Source organism: Rhea pennata, chromosome 19, assembly GCF_028389875.1.
Source record: "Rhea pennata isolate bPtePen1 chromosome 19, bPtePen1.pri, whole genome shotgun sequence".
Lineage (NCBI taxonomy): Eukaryota > Metazoa > Chordata > Aves > Rheiformes > Rheidae > Rhea > Rhea pennata.
In genome coordinates, this window is record NC_084681.1 from 13562276 (window position 1) to 13586227 (window position 23952).

Sequence of the window (23952 nt, forward strand, 5' to 3'; positions counted from 1 at the left end):
AGTCAAACATTGACTGGAATAAATTGGTATAGTACAGGTGATTTCTTAAACAAGTGATTTCTCAAAACATAGACAGCTTCTTAGAGTACACAGAGGAACTGGAATATAGCTGACCTCAAAGGGACAAGTTCCCCTAAGGAGGAACCTTTCTAACATGCAGATATATTTGAGCAGGACACTGTTTACAGAGTAAGAGCACAAGCCATCAAAGCGAAGTTCAACAAATGCAACCTGGAATCACAAACACTGATTCAAACACTGAGGAATACACAAGAATAGCGAGAAGCCACTTTTCAGGTTACCTTGGTTGGTGCATGTAAAGTAACCAGTGACTGTTTTTGCAACCCTTCTACGAAGAACAGCTGTAATTATCGTAGCAATCCAGTGTTGCTGACACACTAAGTGTAAAATATATCATTCACAAAATAAAGCCATAGAAGATGGTGTTAGGGAAAGGTGGATAGTCAACACTTGTCATAGGAGCCATAAGTAGCCAGTCCATACACCATCATGGAGCATCTGTGCCCAGAAAGGGGGCCATAGCTGCCAAAAAAAATGACAACACCCATATCAAAGAAAGCTTAAAAGCATAAGAGCTCAGCATGTAGGTTGAAGCACAGTAAACCAGGGTACATGAACCCAAAACAACTTGATCACAACTGTGATCTTGGACTGTTTGGGGCATTCAGATCACATGATTCTGATTTATAGTAAGTGTAAATGCCAAACAATTTGAGTTTCAGGAGGTGTCCTGAATAGCACTGCTGTTGTATCAATGGTCTCCAACTGCTGGAGGGAGGGGACCCTACAAATACACTACTTGGGAAAAGGAATGCCGTTATGGCAATAAAACAGACACTAAGGGCACTTAATTCTGCTTAATGAAAAGTGCCGTAATTCATTCTTCTATTTACTTGTGAAGGACAAAGGACAAAGACACAAGGAGAGAGGACCTTCATCCAGTTTTACTGCTGAACTGGAAATTTCTACATCCAGTAAGCCATGGACTTCTCTCCTATGATTTCCAGTGAGGATGCCAATAGTTACCAACTCCAATTTCCTTGAGCATCCTGGCATTTTGTTTGTAGTTAAATCAGAAACAGGACTGTATTAATTCAAGTATATTGTATCACTTATTGATTAGCCAAGAGATAGCAAAAGACTTGATTTACTTCCATTTTGGATCAATATTGAACTAGCTAACTATAGGTGAAAGGCCTAATTTCCTAACATTTTGCTTCTCATTGCTTCCAGTCAAGCAGCTTCAAACATCCTGTGTTCAAACACTAGAAATACAATTCAGAAGAGTCCTAAATAGGCTTTAAGTAATAGAAATGCTTAAAAAAGCTCACTAGTACATAAATGAAATCTTGCAACAAAAACAATTCAGCACCATGGCCAGATCACCAAATAAAAATATTAATTGCTTAGTAATGAAATGTGAGAAGATGGCAAGGAATTATAAAAGACTATTTATGTGAGTATTGTTGGGCTCTTTGACTGAGACCCAGTTTCATGATTACGCTTGTAGTGGACTTCTTTATTTTCCTGGCTCTTTTTTCTTGTTCTGCTCACAACTGCTTCTATCATCTGTTACAATATTATCTTACAAAGAAAAAAAAAAAAAAAAAAAAAAAGCATTCTGATTCTGCTGTTGTTAATAGTTACCAGAATACATAAGTGTACTTTCTCCTTAAGTCTTTTGTCACAAACAGTATCTACAAGACAAGCTAATTAAATTACCACTTCCCACTCTTTTTTATTTCTGCTATTAACAGGCTAGTACCAGTTAAAATCACCAGATCTGTTTTGAAAAAACAGTGAAGATGAAAAACAGGAAGAAAACAAACTAGATATTAATATTCGTATCTTCAGGCAGTTGTTGCAGTTGCAATGAGGGCAACAGTCTACAAGAATTAAAACAATAAATCACACTGATACATAGGGTATATATGAACTAAAAGCACACACTATTTCAGCAAACAGGTGGGCTCCATGCAGAGCTGAAGGAATGACATTTCTATTTCTTTTGGCTGAAGTTTTTCAAATGTGCATAGCACTGACTTAACTATACTTCAGTTTTCAGCAGGCATAGTCTGAAGCTAATGCTGTTTTAAAATTCCATCTTTAGACAAAAAGGGTAAAATATCACTGAAAAATACTATGAAACTATCTACACCATAGGACTTTTGTTTTCACTTCCCATAGATGTTTGTCCAAGTCATTAAAAGACTTCACATTGCAGATACATGAAGACACTGACAAGGTGTCTCAGTCTGATATACTAAACCTTCATACATATATATAAACAGATACTATAAAATTCTCCTCCCAGTCATGCTCTGCACATTGCATCATTTCACTTTTCATTTGCATATTGAAATAAAAACCTTTAACAGTAGAAGGATAAATTCTGGAAGCCTAAAAAAATGGTGTTGGTCAGACCTGGCAAGTCTTGATAATACTTGTTTGTTTTGATTAACTATGTTAAAACAAGGATAATCAAGTATGCTGATAACAGCTGTGGGGTTTTTTTTTTCCTCCTAACACTAAACATGCACACAGAAAGTAGACTATTGGCATTAAAATAGTAAAATATATATATATATTACTATGTGTATGTGTGTGTGTATATATATATATATATATATACACACATAGACAGGCATGTGAGAGCTTGGTATTTCCCCCCCCTTAGTTGTCTGTTTCCATCTGTTGTCCCATCTCATTACTCTGAATATGTAAGGCATGTGCAGAGCACAGAATGCAATAAAGGAGTTAACAAGAAGAATCAGGAGTGTGGTGCAGAATTAGATGTTATAGAAGAAAACATTACCTTACAGAACTGCAGCAATTTCTTCATAAGAATCAGCCAGGAGTTTGCCTTCAGAAGATCTTATCCTATCCTCTTCTCCGTTGTCCAATTCAATTGTTATTTATGAGAACTCAAAACCAAAGGATCCATGATACAGTAAAGTTGGCCATTTGTATTCTTTACTTGCTTTCCATTTTTAATTGTAGCACAACATGGCTTAAAACAATGAGCCTAATGTCCCTAAAATTAAAGCCCTAAATACAGCTGTTCCTATTTTTATAACCTGCATACAACACAATCACAAAAATATTTTGATTCTTGTCTGTTGGGAAAAGGTGAGCTCTGAAGACTTACCATTTATCAGTCAACAATTAATAGAAAAATCCACCTTCATTTCACTTTTCATCTTCTGATAATAAGTGTATATAATAATTAGTGCATTTTAGTACACTAAAGACATCAATTTATTGAAGATTTGTAAACAAAATAACTTTATTAAATAACTTCTAACTTTATTATAAGGGCATATGGATATGAACAATAGAGGAACCTATCCAAATCGACTGCTCACCACAGCATTTCTTCTATCAGTTACACTAAGCAATGTTAAGTTTGGGTGAATGTGATAGGACAAGGACATAACATCTCATCTACAATATCCTAATAGCTGGTATCATACATAAAGTTTGAAAGGACAGAGAGGATCTCAAATGATATTGAAATTGAACAGCATGTTGTATATTTTCTTCAGTGACACACTGCTCCAGATTAAAAACTATGACCAAGTTCCCACCAACACCTTTGCTAACCATGACTATCTAATGAACTAGGTATCTTTAACAGGCTGAGGCAAGTAGCTTCTTATTAATGAAAGCGAGCTGAAAGGTTTTAATTCAGAAAACACAGACAACAATAATCAACTGGGAAACTTTTTATTTAAGCAACAAGTAAAAGCTATTCTGTGGAGCAAAGCTTTAGAATTTTTTGTAGCCAAAAGTTAAACAGCCAGTTAAAAGACTAATAGAGTTACGGGTAGAAAGTTTTATCAAGTGACAGTCTTCTCTAGAATTGCTAACAATTCTTCCAAATAACTGCAAAACTAGCAACTAAAAAAACCTCAGTAATACGCCAATATTCATGGGGGGGGGACATTCTCAAACATTTAAAATTCATGTTAGAAATCATGCATCTCTCTCACCTACCTGGCACACTTGCACTGAAATACCATTACCAGTCTATACCAAAAACAAGAGAGTTACAGTTTTAGTAGTATTGTCTTGCAAGGATAAGAAATAGTTAGTCTGCAACTTTGTGCTTGAAATCTTTTAAGTATTTCTATGACCTGGGTGGAGAGTGGCTGTTCTGTTAGCTACATTTTAACCTCCTTTGGTTTCATGTTTCTTATCCCAAGAGCTAGAAAATGCACTTCCTGGGGATCTAAGAAAAATAAATCAGCTTATAGCATCTGTACTCTGAATTATAGAAAATTTATGTGAAGCCCATACCATGATCTGATGGCATTATCCTGTGAACAACAATGGCAGTCAAAAAGTGCATCTTTTGCTCATATTAGTGAGTAAGTACATCTTCACAGGATGTATGCATGCAGAGTGTCTTACCTGAAAGTCTGCATCCTATTGGACAAAAACATAATCCAGAAAAGAAAATGGGGCTAGCTCTGGTGAAAACAAAATTGCTCCTGATGGAAGTCAGCTGACGGACAAATACAGAGCAGCCTACAACAATGCCATGAAGCACCAAAATACATATGCCCGGAACAATTTACAAGCATTCTCACACTGCTTTGTAACAGAACAGGAAGCAGTCTCCATCTCATAAAACCTCATTAACAAAATGTAATGTCCAAATCACTTTTTATAGATCCTCTTACAAAATTTTCTTGTTGACTTTCAGAATATTTTGTTAACATTGTTTTCATGCACAGAACTGCAAAGGAAGAGACCAGAATGATTCTGAGCAATCCATCAAGAACAAGGGGAAAAAACAGGAAACTATGAGCAACTTGTTTAGCCATCTGCTCAATAACTCAGAAAGACAATCTTCCATTTCACAAACACTTCTCCATTGGTGGTTTTCATTAGAGTGGGAATGCAAATCCTTAGCTAGTATTTCTCTACTCTGAAGCACAATTGGTCCCTAACAGAGAGCTTCTTTCAAATTATTTACCCTTGACTTGATTTGAATCAACTTACCTAATCTCAAGTGTACAATGCCTTCTTGACACCAATGGATGTTTTATGTAACTGAATAAACCCTTTGTTTGGATATTTCCCTCTTTAAAAATTATCTCCAACTATCCTAAAAAGGGATGAATACACCATGCTTGGTATTCAGCAGGATTCATTGATTCTAGATCTTTAGCTATGCAACAAGGTCAAGAGTTTAGTAACTATCTTAAAATTACACGCCTGTAGTTGCATCACCAAGCATAGAATTTTTTAAGCAATATGGGAAGTATTCTGCTTAAGCAGAAAGTCATTTTACCAGGTTTCTCATAATGTTTAGGGAAGATCCTCTATACCCTGTACCAAAATGGTTCCAATGATTCATGTAGTGAAAGAGCTGATAAAGCTTTAAGCGTTTTTCAAACCCTGGAGCTTTAGGAATTTTACTGTGATAAGCAGAGTAAAAAGAACTACTAAAGCCACCGAACATCCCAGCTATTGCAAGTTCATACTCTGAATGGCCGTAGAAAGAAGCGGGATCGAAGATAATTGGACCAGAATCATCCTCAGCCACATTTCCTCCCCAGAGATCCCCGTGCAGGAGAGCTGGAACAATTTCTGTATCACAGAACAAGCTGGGTATCTTCAGCTGCAGAAGGGGGGAAATGAGGTATACCAGTAACACAATTTAAAGTGAGTGACTATAGCATTTTATCCATGTACATGCAAAGGTTACAGAGCATTAATTCAAATTCTTAAAAGCCAGTTAACAAAAAAATGCAATTTGAAACAGTATAAGACTTGATCAATAGAGATGCTGAGATGATCTACTTTAACATAACTAGTCATCCAGTCATTGCCCATCCCATTGCCAAGCCTAATGTGCGGAAATTACGCAATTAGAGATTCCATCTTGTACTAACCAACTATGTTTTATATTTTTTCCTCAATAGCAGTAAGTTCCACTGCTCTTTGTCATTAAAAAATGAAAATATAAAAATGCATTCAGTGCTGCAATATTAATCAGTTTTAAAAATAAAAGTAATAAAAATTGGAAATCCCTTATCAACCTTGAAGTGATTCCTATGAAGTAGTAACCAAACAGGTAAGGCTGCAGTCACTTAGTTAGAGGCAAATATTACCCGAACAGATGATACGAAGGACACTATTTTTAATAAATTCTTCTCATCATGCACACATTCTAGGGAGTAAGAAATGTGAACTTGATCCAGTATTTCCCATGTAGGAAAGCAAAGTGCTATTTGGCATTCATTCACTTTGGAGTATTAGCATAGGTGGTGTAGCAAAAATCAGTATACCTTAGAATAAAAGGTGTTTTAAACCCTGAAAGTTGGAGTCTCTTATCAAAGAACCTGCAGTATACCAACAAAAAGACAGAAATTCTGTTTTAATGAAAGAAATGTTAAACAATTGATACCCAGCTATCACTATAATGAGAAGTGAGTGAAATTCTCCTACCTGAAGCTTTGCCCAAAGTTCTCTTGCCTCCCTGTCTCCCGAATTCTTTTCAATCATGTCCATCTGGGGCTGGATTCTTTGTCTGGCAAAGAAAGTCACCCAGTCATTCTGCCAGTCATTCACCTGAAGGAACAGGATCACAGAGTAGATATTAGTTCTATACCACACAAAAGAAAGATTTTCTTCTTTTCCAAATAAAACTTAGGAGGATAATACAACCTTTGTATTGATAGTATCCAGGACAGTAAATGTTTCTATCTTTTAATGGAAAGATACCTTAAAAAATTAAGTTAGGGAAAAACTAGTATTCTCAGTAACAAAAACAGGAAAGAAGATATATACGGATACCCAGCACAGCCGTGTCCTTAGCAGGCTGAACAATACTTTTTGTTGTTATAACTCCATAGAAATAAATGAATTTGCATTATGGAATATTTTGGCCCTTTGTGTCACTCAAAGCAAAGTAACATAATCCTAAAACTTTAATCAGTCTGATGAAGTACAACCTACCTGTGGAAGATAGCCACAGCAGGTAACTGTATGAAAACCAAATTGATCCACAAACTGGACTTCCATTTGCCCTTGACCTTTACCTTTCAAATCAAAGACAAAAATCCAACACTAAAAACAAGATTCTACATATCTGCAATGCAAATGGACCTTAAAAATTATGGAATGGAATACTTTCTTTTTTTTTGCTAATAAAAGAACTGCACCTCAGTGTTCTTTTTATTACAGAACTTGTTGCTGCTGTTTTGTAATTTTAAAACTTGATATAAAGTTACATTATAATTTTCTGAGGTACCACATTCTGAGGTAGTATACCTCCTCTTTTATCAGATCCTTGCAGAAATATTAGCTCAGGATCCCAAGAGTCCCAAATCAAACAAACAGTTTACATACAGGGATCCAAACTGAACAAACAAAAGCAAATAAGACAACCCTCTGCCTAGGTCTTTCCTCCAAATCTATTTTCATGACATCTCCACTGGAATAAGACAAACTTATTCTGAAATAACAAAAGCTATTTGAACTGACTGCTTTGCAGGCTATTATTAACTAAGTTAAATTTGCAAACAGCTGTGTACTGTACCAACTGTGCTCTCCTCTTTCTTCAGCTTCTCTCCAAGCTGCTGGTTGTGAAGGTGGAGATCAGCCAGTTGTGTTCCAAGCTTTCCTGAATGTCTAAGAAACAAAAGTATTCTTAGCAACACCAATAGGTGAATGAATCCAGTTCTTGATACACAAGGAATTACTTGGACACATTTATCAAGCATGCGAAAGAAGTTCCACATCTGTAACAAGGTAAATTTTCAAGCCATTAAGGTCAGAGACACCTCTTCTTCCTGTAAAGACTATGTATTAGCAGAGAACAAAGTGTTCTTACAGAGCTACTTCTGAAAACACTAATTCAAAGTGACAGCAAACAGCGATGCTAAATTCAAAAGCAATGAGACACTAGTGATTCTAATTTCTGTGTGATACTCATTCTATACGAACTTTCAGCAAGATATCTGTAAGAAAACAACGTGCAGTACATAATGCACTTTTCCTTGACAAACTGACTTGATGAGACAGAGCCAAGCAGGATTTATCCTTTTCTTTCTCTCTCTCTTCTCCCCCTCTCCCTAGAAACTTCCATTAACCTTTTAGCTACCTCAGTTTCTAGCTTTCTACAGTCTCCCCTCTCTAAATGTCAGGTGCCTAGAAGATGGAAGAGAAAACACATTTGCACTTACTCTCTGCCAGAACAAAGTCACAAAGTTCCTGTTACTTCTCCAGCAGCTTCCTATCTCCAAAGACAGTTGAAATTTACCCCCTCACATTTTAAGAGCTTATACACTTCTTGTACTTGATCTCATGTCCAGCTCTTCTCAAAATCACTAACTCAGATGGCCCTCATTTATTTCTTTATAATAAAAGATAACTTTCTATACAGTTCAGAAAAGTCTTGCAATAATTACAAGTAACTCTTGCAGCCAGCAGCTTCCCATGTACACTCCTTTTCCTGTCTCTGACCTTTAATATCTTTCTCTGCCCTAAAGGCACTGGGATATAAGGCAAAGTTATTTCTTCATTTTGCTTCTGTTAACCATAGATCCATAGAACCATAGATAACCAAGATCATAGCCATCCCCTGAAATTTGTATGTCAAGGGTTGCATTTGCACACTTTTCCTTTCAATCAGCACAAATACAACAGGATTTCTGCCCTTTCTCCTGGATTTCAGTGAGAGCTCTTCATGAGTCACAGACTCTGCAAGTGGGCAGGATAAGGAATAGATCTTTAAGCCAGTTGCTGAAGTCCTGAGATTGGGATGAAAAATTGGACATGCCCACCTCCATAATGAAATTGGGGAGAAGTCTTCATCACATTTAATCTTCCCAAGAATTTGCCACAGAGAAGGGAAAAATAGGCCAAATGTTTTAAACTATCAAAATCAACATGAGAATTATTAAAAATATTAAAAACAGAATGTATTCTCTTTGGAAAGTGCCTCTGCATGCTTATGCCAAGAAATATTAAGAAATGGTTCTTGCACCAAACCAAAATGGTTTGGTCAAGCAGGTCAGCAGGTCATTTTCCAGTCCCAATTCTCAAGAACCTTACTGTGAAAATCAGTAATTCCTCACCACAAAAAAAGAAAAAAAAATCCCTCAATGTAAGACTTATTTGCTAGGTGAAGTATTGGGATGTATTTTATACAGTTCTCTGCTGTGTAACTTCCCAAATCTATTCTGATTTGCTTAAAAGAATACATCAAAATTGATTTTCATTTTGAAAATTAGTGATTTAATTGCCCTAACAGTCAAACTTTCTTGCTGAAGTAAGCAATGATAATACTGTTTTTTACCTGTTTAAGCCTCTCATTTCCAAATGCTCCATCACAAACAGAGTAGTGCCTTCAGAGAGGTCCACAACTTTGATGGGTTTAGGCACTTTTATTGTCTGCGTTTTCAAGATGGCTTCCAAACTTGCCATTTCTCCCTCAAACATTCGTCTAGCCTGCCAAATATTAAAGGAAAGCATCAGTCTCTATGAACAGTAGCAACAGTTAAACAAGCTCCCTTACAAAACCAATCAAGGCTGTAAATTTTAAACAAAAAAGTAGGAGCAAGTGAGTTACAGTATGTATGAGATATAGGTAGATCCACACCTCCAGACTTGACAGCCACTTCTGAATTACAGGAATCTCACTTCATAAACTTACTATATAGAAATGACTTAGTTTCTAACATTCTCTGTATTCATAGAAATAACTCAGAGAATCTGCTTACAATACAAAGAGTGCAAACTGCATGTATATAAAATGTAGGCAATAATTTTATTAATGGATTATGTAGCAAATGACTAGGAAGATAAGCACAATGATGTATAATCCAGTTAAAAGATGGATGGTACCGGTCTTCGTGTTCTTCATGTCTTTCCTAACAGAAATTGCTTAGTAACACAGCAAAACTAACTGCTGCCAATCTTCAAGACAGCCCAATATGCAGTCCACAGAATGATATTCTCTGGCCTACTTCCTTTGCCTCACCTGAGAAAAAGAATATCAGTGATAGTAACCAAATGCCCCTTACTGCACTCACACACAGAAGCCTTTAGAACCCAAGCTACTACCAAAGGCATTCACTTTGAGGACATGCTGAATTTAGGATCTATTTCTGCAGCTGTTATTCATGTTGAACAAAATCTGTTCTCTGAGTTGCTCCATTAACCTCAGTGGCACGAGTCATATGAAAAAACACTACCCAAGAAGACTGAGAAGAGGTGGCAGAGGAGGGCATGTGGGAAATCTAAAATATCTGCTAAAAGCAAAAGCAAGAAAATACAGCCATCAAAATAGAAATAAAGTACCACTATTTTAGCACTAATATAGTTAAAGAACTATTTGCAATTAACATTGGATTAACACAGGATTCCTATAGTCTATAGGAGATCAAGAATAAATAACTGCTGAATTACTGAGATATGTGATACCTTTGTTCGGAGGAAATCAGTAAATATTCCTCATACTAGGTTAAAGTCAGTTGTTAACTTTAGTTTAAAAAAAAATGTGTTTTCTAAAGAAAATGCTGATACATATCCACTGCTGCACACACAGCACAGTATTATAATACAGTCTAGAAAAGTTTGCTTTAATCAGCATTCAGAATCCACAAGCACAGGCAAAAGCATAGAAAACTAAATGACTGCTGAATAGAAGAGCTATCCAGATCTTTTTTCTAAGTTCCATCTTGTATCTAGCTGGACTGTATACCCAAACACACACTTTTAAAAGGCTTAAGCAAAATTGTTACGTTGCTACCAATTTAAACTATTTTCAGCCTAATGTAAAGCAGAATAACATTTCAGGACTTGTGTTATCATCTCAGCGCACTTTATTTTCCATCTAGGTCCCTGATATGATCAGAAAGTACAGTTGCACACATCCTTTTAAAAACATTCCTTTGCTACTAAAGGTGTATACGAGTTCTGCCCTTTCTCCTTCCAGTGATACCATTCCCTTGACAGACACCAGTATTAACTGCTTTCAAAGTAAATTCCACCTGAGCTCTCCTTTTGTCAACAGGGATGCCATACTTTTTTTTGTATTTTGCATTTTATTTATCTCTATCAACTGCACTTATTTGTAGCAGTTATCTGCTATCAGTAGCTGGCATCCCACACTGAAAGAACAAGGCAAAAAATCTTAGTTATGGAAAATACCATTTATTGAGAAAAGCTAGTTATATGCCAGAAATCGCCGGGTCTGTTAAAACGAGAAAAGATGCAGCTCATCAGTGGATAAGTTTACATCTCCCGCTTGCACCAGAGCCCTTCCCAAGGCAGGTGGCCTGGTACAGGCGTGTCACTGCGGACCTCCCCGGGGAGCTAACACCGAGAGCGATGCCACCGGGCGCCAGAATCGCCGCTCCCAGCCCAGGATGGAGAGATGCGCCCGCAGCAGCGCCCGCCACGCGTTCCCGGGCGGAAGCCGCCCCACAACGGCCGCCCCTCCCGGCGGCGGCAGCCGCAGCGTCAGCGCCCCAGGGCGGTCGGCAGGCCCCGCCGCCGCCCGGCTCCCCAGCGCGGCGCCCACGGCCCCTGCGCGCCCGCCACCACACGGCCCCTGCCCCCCACCTCCGGCCTGGAGTTGCTCTTCACATACACGCGGCCGCGGTCCGTGTCGTAACTCTGGCCCTGGCTGATGCAGCCGCCCCCCGAGTGCCCCGCAGGCCGCAGCACGGATGTGCCCAGCTCCCGCCTCAGCGCGTCCTCCATGCCGCCTGCGGGATCAGCGCGACGCCACCGCCGCCACTGCGCCTGCGAGTGGGGGGGAGGGGCACTGCGCCTGCGCGGGGCGGGGAGAGGCGGGGCACGGCTCCAGCCTGGGGCGGGGTGGGGGCACTACGCCTGCGCGGCGGGCGGGGGCGGTGAAATGGCGGCTGAGGCGGAGAGAGCGAGGTTAGCTAGGGTCAGGAGTCTGCCGTGGGGGGAGCTGGTGGCAGAAAGCGGCCGAGGGCTTGGCTGTATGGCCGGGGCGCGGGAGGAGTCGCTGCTCTTCGCCTGCGCGAGGGCGAAGCGGGAAATTCCTCTCTGGAGCCGCAGAGCGGGGGGCGCAGAGGCCGTGGCGCTGCTTCGAGGCGGCGAGCGTGGAGCCGCTGCGGCCCTGACCGAGGTGTAGAGGCCTCCCTGGCCCTCTAGGGCAGGGCAGGATGCTGAATATTGCTCGTAAAAGCCGTGCTTCTCTTGGAGCATGTTTTGGTCTACGGAGAGACTGTAAATACTTCTTTGTTTTTCCCCTCTGGAGGAGTGTGGTGAATTATTTCCAACTGTAAATGCAGAGGATGCACATGTCAGAATGAGAGAATGCTGCAGTAGGACAATATCTCTAACAATGGGCAGTAATTTTAAAGTATTGCGACTGAGTGGGCTTTCTGGCCATAGTGAAGGTACATGCTCAAATTCATTCTGTTCCTCAACAGTAATGAGAGCAAACTGCTATTACTGAACAGTGGCCCTGAAGTGAATTGCTGCAATTTCTTCCTATTAAAACTCTCTTATTCAGTAGGTAACTCGTTTATTGTTATTTGTAATTCTTAAAATACGTTTTTTCAAGTGTAGGAGCTGGAAGAGTGCCTTCTCATCATTTATTCATCTCTAGTATTTCCTTAAATGTGTGTAGTGATCTTCTTCTCACTGGTTACAATCACAAAATTCATCTTGATTTATGACTACTTTTATTTTTCTAGGGAAAGTATTTCATTATTCTTGATTAGATTTCTATTCGCTACACTGATGTGTTTTGATTTTTTTTCCTCTTCTTAGCAGTTCAGACACCTATGAATATATGTCTGTTGCTGTACTGTAGTTTAGACAGAGAGCAATTACGATTAATTTTGAGTTGTTCATGTGCATTTTCAAATTTTAAAATGGATTTGGTTTTGGAAATTTTATTTTTTTCAGGTTTAGTGTAGGAGGATTAGAGCTCAAAGTCCTCTGATAGTGCCTATTCAGTAGCAAAATAGCAAGTGGTAAAAAAGGGCTTTTTGTTTTTTGGTTTTTTTTCTGCAAAAGTCTCTGAGCTTTTCTTTTTTAAGGGTTCCCAAACTTTTTTTTTTTTTTGTAATCTTGAAACTTTGCCAACTTTTGCATTTGACAGGAGTTTTAGATATACAAGAGCCCAGATAGATTTATCATGAATATTTTTGCTAGAATTGTATGTTTTTGGCTATTTTTGCAGTACTTGTGCCAGTCATCCATATGTTTGACTCAAGTCCAAAAGTTAGACTCCTGAGATGTACTGCAGCATCATTGTGTTTGTATGCAATATGTTTACTTTTTTAGAAAACACTTGATGAATGATCATACTGTCAGGAGTAATGAACTGCACATTTTGTGCACAAGAAATTTGACATCTCAAAAATGCCAGATTTATTGCATATACTCAGACTACTTGTATAACAGGTATGTGACAGAACCAGTGTTTTTTTGGAAGCATACACTGATTTCCTAGACTGATAGATGACAGCTTCATGTTGGACTTTCTGTCCACTCCATGTATATTGTAAGCGTATTAAGTCTTTTCTTCTGGAAGGTTGATTAGATGATATATGTTATTTTGCATGAGATTTTGTGTAGCAGAGCAAGTTCACTTAAGTGAACCTTGAGTGTTGGCTGTACAGCAAGTTACCATTACTGATGTGTCAGTGATTGTTTAAAGCCCAGGAAGCTGTGGCTTAATTGGAACCAAGGATAAATTAGTACCACAAGTGCATGGGAAGAGAAATTAGAAATTTTTTGTACGCTGAAATCTGTTTTCTGCCACATAGTAGCCCTCCTGCCTCTTCTCATAAAATTACTGTTAAGCTAGTCTTTTGCAAAAGTTAGATTCAGCAGTCTGTAGTGACTGGTGAGGAATGATTGTGATTAAGCAGAAGGAATCTTAATTCTACTGGAGCTTAGGAATCAGCAGCAGGTGCTATGGAAAAAGATGCTGTGAGTTATCTTTGCACTTCTTATTCAGAGAGTAAAGGAGTAACAACCATTCTGAGGTCAACAAGATTCACTTTCTCATTCTGTAGTTCTTAAGGAACTATGAGATTAGGAAAGATTCAAATCTCAGTTTTTATTAAATGAGACTTCCACAATTCTCTGAAAAATCCTAGGGTTTTTTTTTCCCTTTTGTTTTTGACAAAGCAATTGAAAATGAATTAAAACTTAAGTTAGAATAGATTTAGTGGAGTTAAAATAGAATGAAATGTGTGCTTTGGTCTTCAAATACAAAGCTGTAATAGAATATACTGTCAGTAAAGAAGTTTGTCAGACTGTACTAAAGAACAGCATAGTGAATGCTCTGGGAGTAGAGACCAATTGCTCTTAATTTCCTAGAATTTAATTGGATTGCACTTTGGTTGCATCCGATCAGCTAGGATGTAACAGAAATTTGGCCAAAATTGTAATGTCATGCTCATTAATTACATGGTGGACGTAATCCAAAGGAGGAGCTGGCAGCTTGCTTTGTAAATTGGAGGTTAATTGTTCAGAAGGAAACTCAGCAGGACCGACAAGACACTGCATTCCTAAATATGCTCCAGGGCATCTGTTTGCAGGAGGCATGGGCTCCCAAATCCTCCATATGTTGGAACTTGGTGAGAACCAGGATTTGGGAGCTGCTGCCAAATAGATTTTCTTTTCGGTGTGCTGTGAGTACTAGCTCCAAGCCGTTAGTAATCCTGCTGCTTGCCATCTTTGGCCTCTGTGCTGTAAATTACTGCTCTCCATTTGAAATAAACTATTGAGTCATGCCCAAATGCACTTCCAGAGGATTATTAAAAAAAAAAAAAAAAAAAAAAAAAAAAAAAAAAAGCATAGTCATATGCTGAAGTTGTTTGTGCAGTGCAGGTCTTGCCTGCTGATATGAAGGCAGCGTATACTACAAAAGGCTGCAGAGTGAGTGCACTCTGGCAGAGTGGGTTGATTTTGCAATAATCATTTCTTCCCCATCTCCGTTCCTTTCCTCCATGTATCATTTGTTCCTATTTGTGTATTTTAAAAAATGTTTGCAATATGCTTTTGGGACCATCCCCTTCCCTCTGTGCTGATGGGGTTCACCAAGCATGCGGCTTGCCTGCAGCATCCACATTGGTTGACTTCTTGTTTAAAATAGTGTTTCTTTCTGTGGAGGAGCCAACTTGCATGCTGGGCTGCAAATTATTTGGTGAGTCATCAGTTGATACACACCTCCTGAATAAAAAAGCACTGCAGCTGCTAATTTCTGTTTACTGCTTGACAGTATGTACAAGAAAAGAAAATGTAATTGGTATGTGCAGCCTTTTATGGTTTGGTTTATATACATAAATGGCAAATGTGCATTAGGGCTTTTCAGGCTCCCAGCTTCTATTTGTGTGAACATCTGACAAATGTGCTGTGGACTCCTTTCCCCCTGTATCCTTGGATAGGCTTAGAGGGTGGTTCAGGAAGGATGTAGGATTTCCATTACAGAAGAAGATGATTTATAAGACAGTCATGGAGACTTGTTGTTACTGCTTGTTTTTCTCTTAAACATAACTCATCCTAAGGGAGAGAAATGTGTTTTTTAAAAAATCCTTCACATCAGCTGTGTGAGCAGATAGTTCTGTCATCAAAACAACAGAGGCAGGCCTTAAGAGCAGAGTTTAGCCATTTGTCTGATGATGCAAAGACATTGAGATCAGTCATTGATGTCTGTTTACTTGCAGAGTTTATGCCTTTGTGGATTAGTTTTTCACTGTAAACTTATTGATTCCAGGGGCAGAATTTGGAGCAGAATCTAAATGAAAGTGAAACCGAAGTCTGAGGACCTGTTCTACCTAATTTGGTAGAGAAAGAAATCAGATTTTTTTTTTCCGGGGGTGTTTGGGCTTTGTCTACCTCTCTTTTAGATACAAAGTATACAATATTACTGCTGGATTTCTTCAGCATAAAGCTCTGGGAAGATGCTCATTTTAATAATGAGAAGAAAATGTTAGTTGCGAGGGATTAAAAAAAAGTGTTTTTCCAATAAATATAGTTGCCACTTTGGATGCAACAATTTGAGAGATTTTTTTAATCCTGATGAAGAAATTGTTGTTTTATTTATGTATGTATTTATTTTTCAACACTGAGTTATGTTTAGCTTAGTTCTGTTTGGTACAGTAAAAGAATAATATGTATATCATTATTTCTTAGTCTTTAAAAAACAAGTACTTTCAGCCTGCCTCTCACAGGGATATCTTAACACTTGGAAGTGGGTTAGCAAATTAATATTCTGTGATTATTCAGACAGGTAATGGGTTAAAGATTTGTGGGTGTATTCTAGCTCACTAGTTCCTATATAAAGTATAACTGTGAACTGCCCTCAGAATAAACCGGGGCTTGGCACAGATTTGTATTCTAAACATGATTACACATAATTGTCAGATAAATGGAAATATTCAGGAAAATAGAAACATTCCAGAGTTCCAGTACTCTACAGCATCAAAACAGACATCTCAAAAAGCATTATTTCTACATTTTTTTTAACAGTTGACAAGCAAGTAGCTCTTCAGATTAACAACAACCACCCCTTCTAATTATGAAGTTTGTTGTTATGAAAGTGCTTGGGTTTTTTTCCTCTCTTCCTTGGTGAACTATTGGAAAAATCAAATAAATACAGTTTCAGTAAAGCAAGATACAATGATTAGTTTGTACTTCATTTTTCTGGTGACAGCTCAAAGTACTCAGCTGAAATTTGTGGTTTAAATCCTGTGACACTCTTTTGCATTATATAGCTTATAGCAAATAGCTTTGATAAAATTGGAAAGCTGAGGTATAAAGAATTTGAGTAAGTTGCCCAGTTTCATAGGGGAAGTCTGTGTTAGAATCGGGTTAGAGCGCTGGTTTCCTGATGCCTGGGGCTGCACTACCACTTCTATGGTAAAAGTATGAATGACTTCTATAGCTGCATCAGCTTATCTACAATTAAAAATTGAAATACAAGCTCTGACAGATGAAGCATCTGGAAGAAAAGCAGGCTTCCCCCCCCCCCCCCCCCCGTGTGTGTGTAGCAGTTCAAGCAGTATTCTGTTGCATGCTAACTTCTACAGTAAAGCACTGGAGCCCATGAAACTGTACTTTATTGCTGCAAATTTATCTTCTCAACCTCCAAGAGGACTTTGGTTCCCTAAAGTAGCAACTAGATTATAAGGAGGTGTAACTATTGGATGCATGAGTGTTCTAGAAAGCAAATTGCCTCTCTGAAACTGTGTGTGTGGTATTTTGGTGTCTGTAGGGGAACACTACAGGATATTTTGTATGTATTCTTCAGGTTGCGCTATGTTAAAAATACCAAGGAATGATGCAGCAGTATTCATGAGCTTACTGCTTTATTTGCAATCCCGAAATAGGCGTGTTAAGACTTTTTTTTTTTTTTCCTGAGAGATCAGTAGACCAGTATTGCATCATACCCATACAAATAACTTTATTAGTCAATGACTTGTTTTTCTTTTATTTTGAGTAGAAATGTAACACATAGGTGTAGATTCTATTTTAATTTAGAGTTTACATTTGGCTGCAGATAATCCAGAGTAAGCTCTGTGTATGTGATGATTCTTCTGACTTGTTCTGACTCTTTATGCTTTGGCGAAGTGGAGTGGATTTTTTTTTCCAATAAAACAACAGCATAAAGACCTTTCATGAAGCTGTAATTTTGTGTGTACTGATGCTTTGTGCATACAACTCTATTTTGATTGTTTCTTTCTGCCTGTCTTTTTGAAAACTTGCTTTGCACCAATTTGACTATTGCTATTTGGGAATTACTGAGGGTTAACAAGATCTAACTCAAGAAAATTTTTAAATTATATTTGCCAAGAGATAGGCCACAAGGTCATAAAAGGCTTAGCACAGAGTTTGGGCAGTGAAGGTCTGCATTATGGTAAGTTTTTTGTTTATTTATTAGATTTTTCTGTAAACTGTTGTTCAGCTGCTTGTGGTTTTGTTTTTCTACTGGCCTAACACCTGGGTTTGGATGTGATGCACTGATGCAGCTCGTTCCAGAAACTCGCTGCATTTATTTTACTGTTAATAGCATGTGAAGGGTGAGCACTTACTCCAAAGATGACCCCTCTCCTCCAGCTCCCTGTGTGCTGCTTTTAATATGTGCTTTGCAGTATTGTCAAGGAAGGCAATAGGCTTTTGTTCTCATGTGCATGTGTTACGAGGCTGGATTGCAGGACTTGGAGGAAAGCTCAGGCTGGCTGGTGCTCCATTCCAGTCTCATCCTCGTGGATTTCTTCGTGAATATTTGAATGAGGATGGGGAGAGGGCAAGGCAAGCTATCACTGAAGTAGATCTGAGGGTGAAAGTACGTGTCTCTTCAGGCTGGAAATATAAAAGGAAGACTAAAGTCTGCAGAATGAATGACTTCCAAGGCCTTGTGCCTTGTGAGGGGCACTGTGGTACCTTGGGGGGAGGGGGAGGATGCAAGTGCAAAGTGAGAAATGACTGTGGTCCCTAACCTGCCACTACTTCACAGAGCTTTCCACCACCATTACACTGCCGCTATACTCGAGTCCCAAACTCGGGCGTTTATTTGCATGCATGCTCGGTAGTTACTGCAAACCTGTGGGCGAGTGGCCAGCTCTACTGCGGGCGGCAGCACTGCAATTGCCGCCAGTCCCCGCTGGAGGGTGGACTGGGGCTCGAACGTGCGGCCTCCCGGCTCTGTCAGCGAGCCCCAGCGCTACCCACGCGACTGCCGCGTAAACACGCTGCGGGTAAACAGGTCGCTTCCCGCGGGGAGGCGAGACTAAATGTGATTGACGAACGAGGGAGCCAATGGCGAGCTTGGAGCCACCTAGCAACTGAGCCGCCGTGTCCCGCTGGGAACATGAGGAGGGGGGCGGTCGAGGTCTGCCCCCCTCCAATGGAAGCTGGGGGACGGGGCTAGTTCGTTTTTGGTACACCAATAAGAGGAAATGGTGGGAGAGCAGCCCCCCTCGAAGCTTGTAGGGGCGGGGGTAGTGCCTCGGGGCACCAATAAAGGTTGGAGAGGGCGGGAGCGCCAGCTAGCCGGCCAATAGCAGGGCGAGAGGGCGGGGCTCGACGCCTGTCACAGCACCGTGGCCGGAGGCAGGCTGCGCGCTGCTCGGTCGGCTGAGGGCAGCGCGAGGCGGCGGCGACGGGCGGCGCTGACTGAGCCCCCGCTGCCCCCTCCGCCGCCTCCCCGGGCCGCGCCGCGCCGCGCCGCGCCGAGCCGAGCCGAGCCGAGCCGAGCCGTCCCCGGGGCGGGGGGGGGGGGGTCGGACCCCCTGACCGGGGGCGCCGCTCGCTGCGTGGCGGCATGACGCGCGCTGCCGCCCTTCGCCGCTGACACGGCGGGATCCCGCGCCGGGCATGCCGCTGCCTGCCCCCGCCGGGCCCGGGCATGGGCGGCGGGAGCTGAGCCCGCGGCGAGGATGAGCCGCCTGGGAAGCCCGGTGAAAGCCTACGATTTCCTGCTGAAGTTCCTGCTGGTGGGCGACAGCGACGTAGGCAAGGGCGAGATCCTGGCCAGCCTGCAGGACGGCGCCGCCGAGTCGCCCTACGGCTACCACATGGGTGAGGGAGGCGCGGGAAGAGCCGCCTCCGCCGCTTGCCGCGCGGCGCCCCGGGCGCCGGCGAAGCGGGGCCAGCGGGCGGCGGGCGGTAGCTCGCGTTGAGGGCACCTGCGCCCCGTTTGGGTCTCGAGTGCTGCGCTGGTGGCGTCGTCTCACGGACGGGTTTCCTGCATGCAGACGTTTCTCTCAAACGTGTTGCTTAAGGAATTATCGTCTCGCTAAGCAAGCAGTTAGCTGTTGTTGTCAGTAAGCGAAGAGAAAAACTAATAGAACATCTTTTTTTCTACTAAAGGATCTTTGTTAAACAGCGAAGGTATATCCTGTGAAATGGCTTTCACTGGAATAGTAGAAAAGAAGAATTTCTCTCTTTCTCTCTTTTCCTTAATTCTCATATTTTTCATATCGAAGGGTGGCCCTTTAAGATCAAGGTTCGTATTTGTAGCCTGTTCTTTCACTAACACCTTTTAAAGGGCAGGACCGACAAGCTGCGTCCGTGGCAGATACCTTCTGTCTCCAAGATGCAGGGCTGGGAACGTTGCAGGCCAGCTTAAAACTCGGCTAGCAGCTTGGGGAAAGGGGGATTTCTATAATCCTTTTCCCCCTTCCCCCCCTTTTTTTTACTCCCTCCATGTCATTTTCCTAGAATACAACCTCTTGCACTTTATTTTGTGCAGATTTATAATGCAGCCTATTGAAAGGCAAGTTATCCTGTAAAGTTACATGTTTCTTTAAATTATTGGCAGTAAAAGTGTCTAGTTAGTTCACTGGAAGGCTTTACAGTGGCTTAGGCTCTGTACAGATTCAAGGCAAAAAACTCACGAGGGGAGTATTCTTTGTATGAACTCTTATGAGTCAGACAGTATCATGAAGGTATCGATGTGTTTTTTAGGATGTTTGCTTAATAGTTTTGCTGAATTATTCCTTGGGATGTAGCAGCCTATTTACTCTTCCTGCTGGGCCATCATGAAGTGGGAGAAAAGGGAAGGAAGGCTTGGGGAGAGTGTGCCTAGTCTGGCTCTGTTCTGCATGCACAGCATGGTTTATAAATTCTTACGTCGAAAGAACACTTTAGTCTCCAATGTGTCTTGACGTAACTGAGTGAGAATGTTAGAGCAGCTCCCAGGCTCATCAGTCGTACTTCAGACACTTGCATGTAAACCTTGTGATGCTTGTGTATTGCTCTTAAATGTTGTTTAAGTTGTGTGGCTAACACTGTGTCTGTTAATAGATTTCTTGACAGCAAAGAAATAGAAAGGTTCTTTTGGAACTTCTTTTGCAAGAATGTAACATACAGCTTGGAAATTCTTTATCACTATGAGTAACTAAACTAAAATGTACAGAGTAGTAAAAAAAAATTACAAAGTAGTAAGTAAACTGTGCAATGCAAAGCTCATTGTTTCACAGAGAGTGAAGGGAGTTGTTAACCATGAGAAGATGAGCATGTTCCACGCGAGGGTTATAAAGAAATGTGTTAAAAGAGAAAGACAGTCCTGAAGACCTCAAGCTACAAAGCCTTGAACTTGCAGTTAACTGACTGCATATGCCCTGCTGAGCTGCTTTGACAGACTATCTGATACTCCTCTGCCCATAGCCTCTCAGCATCTTCCACATCATTTGAATGTGGCTGCATAGGATGCAGTTGTGGGGAGTCTGTGCAAGCTTGTGTGAAAATCAGGAAGTGCAGGGAGAGGGATAGAACTAAACATCTTGTTGGTTTAATGACTCACTTTCTGATTTAATTTGACAGCTTGGTAGACACTACTTTTTTTGACTTCTGTCACTATCATAATGCCAATTAGGTCTCTGAATAGGGAAAAGAAAAGATAGTGGTGTGATAGATACAGTCAAAATGTGCCACATGTATGAGCTTTGAAGTGACAAAACTTTGTTGCAGAGCTTGATGAATGGGAATGCTTTGGGGAACTCGGTGAAAGAGAGGACATGACAGGAAAGGAGATGAGAGCATCTGAGAAGAGAGAGGCAGACTTCTGAAGAGCCTTGAAAATGAGAACAAACAAGTTAACATGGTGAAGCAAGGAAATTCTGACAGTTACTTGTTTAAATTAGTATGTGTAAGAGAGACAGAATTTGACACCTATACCAACAGGAAGGAGACTAATTCTAGCTGCTGACATTAAGTAGATTGAAGGTGGGAATACGAGTGGTGAGAAGGTTGGAAAGAATGCGCTGCAAAGGGTGGTCATAATGATGGAAAGATGAGGCCTTTGATAAGGGCTGTAGATGTTCGGAGAGAAAAGGTTATTGTTACCAATTCTGTGGATAGAATGGAAAGATGATCCTAAAGTTACAGGGCTGGGTTTCCGGAAGGGCAGCAGTGTCACTAGAGTTGAGGAAGAAGAGTTAGAATTCAGCTTTGGTAGTGTTAGCATTCCTTCCTGTGCTAAACAACAGGAGGCAGCAGGAAGAGGCTCTGTCAGTGCCTTGAAAAGGGACAGAGCATTTGTAGAGGAAATATAGGGAAGGTTGAGGTATTTGTCTCCTTTAAGAAGGAGAATCTAAACAAACCCCATAGAATATGGAGAGACAGAAGAAAGGCTGAGTGAGGACAGACTCATCAGCAAATATATCAAGGGCTTTGTTTGTTTGTTCGTTATCTTCAGCAGGGTCAAAGATAGTTGAGAAGGTAAAGAGGATGAACATAAAGCAAAACCTGAAGTTGACTAGAACAGGTTTTTAAAAAGAAAAAAAAACATCTGAAGGCCTTGTGTATAGCAGTATTACTGTCTCATCTCAAGTGTATGGACTCAAGTTTTAGTTGTGTAAATCACAAATTAATTTTTCACAGGCACTTTTTTTTAACTTATCAGAAATCATTTTGCCATCTCATTCCTGGGAAACTACTGCAAGGATGTATCTTACTTTTTATTTATTTATTTATTTATTTATTTATTTTAATGGGTACACAATAATGCTATAGAATCTGGGAGGTAGGCAGGAAAGCCAGCATCATGTGATCAGTTGAGACCCAACAAGCTACCACTGGTCCACAAGTCATGGTATGAAAGTATTTGGTATAATTCAGCTCTTAAGAAACAGCACAGTCTCTTGATCTCTGAATCTTCTTAATGGCTCTGGTTTGGAAAGAAGAAAGGAAGAAGCTTTAATAAAGCAGTAAAGCAAGGTCTGACTTGGAAGATCCATGTCTTCCCTCATGAGGTGGGTACATGTGAGTGTAATCTATAATTTAGGAAGTGCTTGTCCTGGAGATGGGCAAGTAGGCAGTAAGGTTAGTTGCTTGGGAAACCTGCCTTTATAGGTTTCGTACATCTTCTTTAAAACTGGAATTGCAGTAAGTGAGACAAACTTGGTCTCATCTAGTAAGAACTACACAAAGCTGATCTTAGAGAGAGCAAGTAGAACTTTGCTTCTAAGCATTGTTAAATTATCTATCTGAAAAAATTCAGAGGAAATTATTGCTTCTAGGCTAGAACATAAAACTCTAGATGTGCTGTCACTGAGTAGAAAAATATTTTGATGTTTTGCATTAGTAGATTTTTTTTTTCTATTCACCTGTATTTCACTACTGCTTTTGTACTGGAATAGAGAAAATTGTGCTTGCAATGTGACTGCCTAATGCAGAGACTCAAAGGAATGATTGCTCAAACCTGTGTACTCTTACTCCTTTCCTTGCAGGAACATCATATTTTAAACTAACAAATTGTCTTTAGTCCTTTCTCACTTGGCTTTTTTGTTAATCCCCTTAAATTCATATCACAGTTGTTTGTCTTCCATAATTTCTATATGTCCTTAGATTGAGAACATCTTTGAGTACGGACTGTCTTATCTGAATATTTGATTAGATCCTGGTGTGTAAGAATCGGTGGCTTTTATAAACCGTTGATTTGATCACTGAGCAGTTAAAGCATGGATGTCCCAACCTCAAACAGGCCTTAATGGAGAGAACCAGATTATTCTTATACTTTGGGAGCATTTAAACTGGGATAGTTGTCCACTGTTTGCATCTCAGCAGACAGACTGGACTAAGGTTATAGTTCGTGTTGGCTCTCACCAATCACTTGCAAATTTGTAATAGATGAAAGCCATTTTGTAGCGTAAAGCTGGTCATAGAGGAAGGAAAGGGCTCTAGCTAAAATAAGGAACCAAAAGGCAGTATTATTAACATCAAAAATGAAGAGGCTCAGATTTGTGAGCGGAGCTGTGGGTGCCTTCCCCATGCCAAGACTAGATGAATACAGAACTAAGGGAAAGAAGTCTTCCCTCCCAAATCTGCTTTAAAAAATACAGTTTTGTGAAGACAGATCAGAGAAACTTTAAAAATGTTCCTTGACTGAAAGGAAGGGGGAATAAAGTTTTATTTTCTACTAGTATAATGATAAGTATAATTGCTGACTTGTCCCTGACTTGCTCTGAA

General features: G+C 40.3%; 2 protein-coding genes across 3 annotated transcripts in view; one reads left to right on the top strand and one right to left on the bottom strand.

Annotated features, from left to right (window-relative positions):
* Positions 1-3731: 3731 nt before the first annotated feature.
* Positions 3732-11794, bottom strand: FN3KRP (fructosamine 3 kinase related protein). Its single transcript, XM_062591532.1, has 6 exons — positions 11605-11794; positions 9335-9486; positions 7574-7665; positions 6991-7073; positions 6481-6603; positions 3732-5650 (listed from the first exon to the last, which is right to left on the bottom strand). The coding sequence occupies exons 1-6, from the start codon at positions 11743-11745 to the stop codon at positions 5312-5314; spliced, it is 930 nt and encodes a 309-aa protein (XP_062447516.1). The 5' UTR covers positions 11746-11794; the 3' UTR covers positions 3732-5311.
* Positions 11795-19242: 7448 nt separating this feature from the next.
* RAB40B (RAB40B, member RAS oncogene family) overlaps positions 19243-23952 on the top strand; it is a 31095-nt gene continuing 26385 nt past the window's right edge. The window contains exon 1 of one of the 2 annotated variants that reach the window (XM_062591401.1): positions 19243-19560. In XM_062591401.1, coding sequence (XP_062447385.1) covers positions 19419-19560 — 142 coding nt within the window. In that variant the 5' untranslated portion in view covers positions 19243-19418. The remainder of the gene's footprint in view (positions 19561-23952) is intronic. The other variant, XM_062591402.1, reaches the window with a different exon arrangement.

Coding starts and splice junctions, on each gene's coding strand:
- FN3KRP (XM_062591532.1), bottom strand. CDS start 11,745: ATGGAGGACGCGCTGAGGCGGGAGCTGGGCACATCCGTGCTGCGGCCT. Junction 7,666..9,334: donor GAAATGAGAGGCTTAAACAG/GTAAAAAACAGT, acceptor TTTGTTTCTTAG/ACATTCAGGAAAGCTTGGAA. Junction 5,651..6,480: donor AACTTTGGGCAAAGCTTCAG/GTAGGAGAATTT, acceptor CCCCTTCTGCAG/CTGAAGATACCCAGCTTGTT.